The 6099-nt window shown below is 30.3% G+C and overlaps 1 protein-coding gene across 5 annotated transcripts in view; it reads right to left on the bottom strand.

The window, feature by feature from the left end:
* The window catches only part of Dys (Dystrophin), a 455408-nt gene continuing 449309 nt past the window's right edge, over positions 1 to 6099 (bottom strand). For 3 of the 5 annotated variants that reach the window (XM_085190313.1, XM_085190317.1, XM_085190315.1), the window contains 6 exons: positions 5925 to 6071; positions 5496 to 5622; positions 5142 to 5270; positions 4540 to 4666; positions 4066 to 4146; positions 1 to 3006 (listed from right to left, as the gene is read on the bottom strand). In XM_085190313.1, coding sequence (XP_085046439.1) covers positions 2900 to 3006; positions 4066 to 4146; positions 4540 to 4666; positions 5142 to 5270; positions 5496 to 5622; positions 5925 to 6071 — 718 coding nt within the window. In that variant the 3' untranslated portion in view covers positions 1 to 2899. Of the gene's footprint in view, positions 3007 to 3448; positions 3464 to 4065; positions 4147 to 4539; positions 4667 to 5141; positions 5271 to 5495; positions 5623 to 5924; positions 6072 to 6099 lie in introns of all 5 variants that reach the window. The other 2 variants (XM_085190316.1, XM_085190314.1) reach the window with 2 other exon arrangements.

The following is a 6099-nucleotide window of genomic DNA, read 5'->3' as shown; positions in this document are numbered from 1 at the left end:
TACTATGCAGAACGTTTATTTGGATTTAACTTCTAAAACATTATAAACACAGTAAAATATACAAATAAATGCGGAAGTAAGTATTTCATAAATCTTTGCCAATATTTGAAATAAAGAAAAAACTCGTCCTACACGTGTTAAACAAATACAATAAAATTATTAACAATATATTAGTGTTGTTTTAATATTTTTTTATCATTCGTTAAGAATAAATTGTGCTTCGTATTCTTAAAATCTATATTAGCCAAATTAAAACTAGGATTATTCGTCGCAACGAAATGGAATCAACAAGTTGCCAGTTAAAAAAATACAAATACCAACAAATGGTATTGTCACAGATAATAATCGATACAATTTTATACGAATGAACATTAAAACGAGTGTAATTTACAAAATCGATATGATCGTAAAATACGAACATAAAAAATTATATAATAACGGTGCCTAGTTATCTGTCATTTCGTCATGTCATATTGTTATTCAATAAAATAATTTAACAAAATTCATTATGAATATAAAATTGTATCGAATAATCGTGACTAATAATAAAAAGTTGAAACGAATTGATATGGTTAATTGGAAGTACATACTTATTGTAAAGTTAGCGTTCAACAGTTACTTAACGTTCGTATAAAAGTCATCTCTCCCATATAGTCTTATCTAAAAAGGTAGGCATCATCTTACAATAGACACGTTATAAAATATCGATTTAGTGTGATTTATTATTATGTCACACTATAATAAATATTACTAGGAAGAATGTCATGCCTTTGTAGTAGTGAAAGTTTAGTTTAGTGGTGGACGATCGTGTATGTTTGTGAAATTTGAATTGATATCGATTTTTTAAAATGTTTTTTTAATTATTATTAATTGTAAATGATTTTAGGTACATATAAAAAAAGTAAATTTCTCATGTTAGAATAGTCGATAATTTGTCAATTATATATTTTGACGTAATTATTTCATTCGCAATCGCACACCACCAAATAGGTTACATGATACACGAAGATGCTACGAAGAGTCTAATATTTCAGACTGATAGTTAACAGAAAGTGACTAATGATGAGAGTAAAAGCTGGATTATTCATATTTTCATCTAACGATATATTTTTTGATAACTCGATAATATGTAACATACACAAATATGATCGATATTTATTTGGCTACAATCTAATACTACCGCAAAACCGTTTAACGAATTCTTTAACTACGGCCATCGAGTGGCATAATATTGTATGAAAACTGGTTTATCTAATAACAATACACTTTCCACTAGAACGTAGGCCTCGATACCGAAATGTACCAGAGCTAATGTCAACATAGGGTATATTAAAGCTAACTTTGTGATATTTAAAGCTTTAGCCCTTCAAGCTGCCTTAGAAACGAATCGAAAACGATACATCGGTTATTCGTCTCTACCAAGAGTTTGATTCGTTAAAATCGATTATCAATACCGTGTGATTAAATAGTAACTCGATTATCTCGGTAGTGATGTGACGTGAAACAACTTGTGGTAGAGACAATTCAGAAAAGGCAAACGCTTTATATATGTACGTGACATTTTATACACGTGTCAAAAACAGCAAATGATATGGCAATTTACAAGACGTGATATGATAATTGTAATTGTACTAATATGTATGTAAGATATGTATTTAAAATATAATTAATTAAAAAAAAACTTCTATCAAGTATTTGATGAATTTGGTACAATTTTTATGTAAATGCTCTCGTTACAATGTCTTTTTCGTTGGATCGCTTCGCTTTAACAACATTTGAATTACCAAGGGAAATATTAAAAATATAAATAATATAATGAATTTCTTAGTAATATAATGAATTTCTTGACATATTTATAGGTTAGGAAATTGACAGCTGTCATTTATTGTTTTTAATTAATTATTGATGATAACATAATCGGAATGCCATAATCAGGTAACTAAACTGAGTTCAATATATTCGATTAATATATATAAATATTTTTTTATATTTTAATTGTGATATATTTGGATATTGGCAGCTGTCACTGTATATTTTCATTATTTTTATCGATGTTAAATAGCAAGGACTCAATCACGATACGTACTGCAACAACGGCATGCCCTTATCTATACAATAAGCGTTGCATACGTCATCGTCTCGAACCGACATCATCTATTGCTCAGCTCGAAGCTGTACAACAATGGACTCGTTTTGGGAAGTGTTAGAAAGCACGGTTCGATATATTTTATATCTGTGGTAATACCAAGTCTTATGGTTTTATTCGGTTAACCGAAGTTACACAAGGGAAATATCATGTAATATTCTAAATATTATATGGAGGAACTTCACGGGAATGTTTATTAATTATTGTTAAATACTTAAAAACTTTAATAATTGCTTATAGAATACTTTAATTTCACTTAAATAATTTAAATAGAATATTTAATTGTAGACAGTTATATGATAATGATTTATGTTAATAAATACAGAATTTTAAATATACCTTGTAGTGGGAGCTGTCGCTTTCGTTAAATTCGTTGTTTTATATAACATGTATGTATGTATACACATGTATGTATGTTCGATTAACCAAAATAACCACGTTCGATACCACGTGATATTAGTGTAATGATATGAAGTAAGCTCCGGTACAGATAAGCACGTGCAGGTAAGTTAGTGATGAGTCGAAAATTAGTAGGGATTTGTAATTATATTTAATCAGTGCAGTGTGGATAAAGCCTATTTTCCTTATTACTTTTTCAAAAGTTTACAGACTATATAAATGTTATTTATATTTTTCATATATATTATAATGGTAATTCAAATGTTGCCACAGCAATAAAAACAAATGTTGCATTTTTTAATTGGCAACATTTGCTTTAGCACCATAGCGCGTTCGAAGAATGTTCGCGAAGAGTTATTTTTTTTCTTCTTTACCGTTGTATTGAGGTGGTGAGTTGGAGTTGGAGTTTTGATCCTCAGTCATAACAGATACTAGTTCTTCGACAGCTCGGCCAAGGTCATCTATAAAGAAAAAATAAATAAATAAATGTGTTTTTTTTTATCTTACTTATATATTCTATACATGAGTGATGAAAATAATGTCACGTTTTGAACATTGCGAATCCGAGTATCCAAATTTTTATATAAAAAGATGCCAATTAAATAAAAATATTTGGCACCTTTAAATTTGGCAGTTTGCGATGAGCTTTTTGAGGTGGTGGCAGTCTCAGACGATCGAGCAAGACTTTTTAATTTCTAACCTCAAATAATAAATTGATCTAATGATAGATTTTTGTATTATCAACTTAATATTGTCTTGAAATAGTTTTTTTCTCATTATCTTGTTCGTAAACTTTCGCTCAAGCTTAATGAATGTAAATGTGTAAAATATGTGAATATTAGTACGTTTCATCCATATTAAGCATCACAATTTATTTTTTATAAAACGATTACGATACTGTACCTCAAGGTATACGTCCTGTTAGGTTTGCAGAAAAAGAGAAAACAGTATTATTCCTCAAAATAATTAAAATATGACAAAAATCAAAGACCACTATGATAATAAAAATACATGCAATATTCATGCATTAATAAAAAAATAAAAAAGTATTAAAATAATTATTAAACAGACGAACACTGCAACTGAAATATAATAACGAATATGAATGGAGACAACAATCTGTAAAAAAAGCGAAAAAAAAGGACGACATTCCTCTAACAACGATTGCTCAATATTAGGGTAGTATTACCAGTCAACTAGTCATAATTGAATGTTTTATATATTCAAAAATATATTAAAAAAAAAAAACTTAATTTCCTATTTAAATAAGAATATATTAAATTAAAAGAGAAACTAAAACTAGAAAAAGAAATATATAACATCTTTTGATTCAATTAATAATTGAGATTAGTAATTGCTCTCTGACTTTGTATTGATTTATTAATATATTATTAGAGAACTCAAAAATAATTTTAATAAGTGTTATGCTGCACAAAAATTAATAAAAAAATAGATAAAAAATTATTAACAACAATATAATTTAGCACTGGTAACCCTATTTGAGCATTGTACCCGCTAACCTGCGCAGTGCATGAGCGAGTGCACGGCGTGCGGCGGCGGCGGCGGACGCTCCTCGCGCCCCTCGCGCTCGCGTCCGCCATCTTGAGGTAAATTGTCATTTTTTGGTTATGTTTTCTTATTTTTAAATTATTTATTATGTTTTATATGTTATATGTATTATATTGTGGAATGTAATAACTGTAAATATTGCGATTTTTTTTTTCAATTTGGTCGTCATTTTATATTCATTATCAATATCAATTTGAAGTTGTTGTTGAATTTATTTTTTTCGACGGGAATATGTATATAATATGAAAAGTATGTCATATATTTATATTATAGATCTTGTAATTTTCATTCTGGCTATATGATTAAATAACTTAGAAGAGCTTCAAATCCATCTAAATATAATTAATAGAAAGTCAAGCCCCCAAGTAGTTGTAGATACAAATCCATCTAAATAAATTTAAACAATATATTATTAACATACTAACCGTTATCATGATACAATCCATTATGCAGCTTAGCAGGTGAATCCGTAGCTAACTGGCTAGCGGTGACCGAGCGAGTCTGTAGAGTACCAGTACGGGCGCCCGGGGAGCCCTGAGCTCCTGTCCCCGGCTGAAAAGAAATATAAATAAGCTTTAGTACATATATTTTATTTTATATATTATATATACGGAGATAATTACAAATTGTAGTTCGTGGTTCGTTCTCAAGCATGCAACCGTAAGCCCGACCGTTTATGGATTCAATTTCAACTCGAGGAAATGATATATTTAATATTTTCATTTTTCTGGCTTTGGTAACGAGGAATATGAAAACATTACAAATTCGGCGGAAAGAGGGAAACGGAAGTGTCATAATGGGAACGTAAAATCCTAACACTATGTACCAAAGTTACTTTTGCTTTATCTGCTATATGCGGGGTACATCGTAACCAGTAAAAAAAAAAACATTTTTATAATCCAGAGTTGATAAAATAAAATGCAACGTCTATAAAAATTGGAAACGGATAGAGAAACGGTCAATGGTTATGGTAACCGTACTTGAAGCGTTTAGTTGAATACAATATTAAAATTGACAAAACACTCACATCATCAAGTAATCTACGTAGGCGTTGCAGCTGGGCCTCCAATTGTCTGTTATGTTCTTCTAATATCTGCATCCGAGCCTCGAGACGACCTTTGTGCTGACGGAGGAGACGAGCTTCCGCCATCATGTCCTGGAAAGTGGAATTCATATTGCTTATGAAATATTGAAAAAAAAGGCTATAAGTTAGTGTTCAAAAAGGTTTTTTATGAGGATGTTGCGAAAATCGAAGTATTTGAAAAAATAAGAATTAAGGGCATGTAATTAATATAAGAAATTTGTGTTTTGAATACTAATAGAGATAAATTAATAATATAAATACGTCATTATTTTTTATTGTACCAAGAAATTAACTAACCTGATCAACAGGTGCGTTTCTGTTATCGCCCATAGCATGTTGCTCTTCTGGAGTAGATCCTGGTGTTTGTTTAGCCTTCAGCCTTTCGTATTCCGCTTGTAAACTAGCATTCTCTTCTTCTAACTCCCTGAAATGGAAATAAGATAGTGATATAGAAATAGAAAACTCTGTGATTTACTGTAGAAAATGTATAAAAATGTGATAATCATTAAGCAATATGTCCTTATGAATATAATCAACGCTTTTGGGCTCTTCAGCTTATTTATATATGAGATTTGGTTAAGTAACTTTTGTGAAATCTTGTGAAATCTGGTACTTGGACAGTACCAGTTCAAATCCATATTAACGCCTTTTTTATAAGAGTGTTCATGATATCTTCAAATTTTATACATAATTTCAATATTTTAAAGTTAGTTGTTAATCTCATACCGTATCATGGCCTCAAGTTCATGTCTCTGTTCCCTATGTATGACGGAAACGACATGTACTGGCGAGCGAGGCGCGTCGTCGCCTTCAGCTTCAGGAGCTCCATTTAGAGACGCACAGTACTGTGCTATGAGAGCATGTTCTTCGTCACTGAGGGGAAAAAATATATTTGCATAAT

This window comes from Heliconius melpomene, chromosome 9 (genome assembly GCF_056956725.1).
Source record: "Heliconius melpomene rosina isolate 202511_hmr_F chromosome 9, ASM5695672v1, whole genome shotgun sequence".
NCBI lineage: Eukaryota > Metazoa > Arthropoda > Insecta > Lepidoptera > Nymphalidae > Heliconius > Heliconius melpomene.
This window is presented reverse-complemented; position numbering and strand designations above follow the sequence as displayed.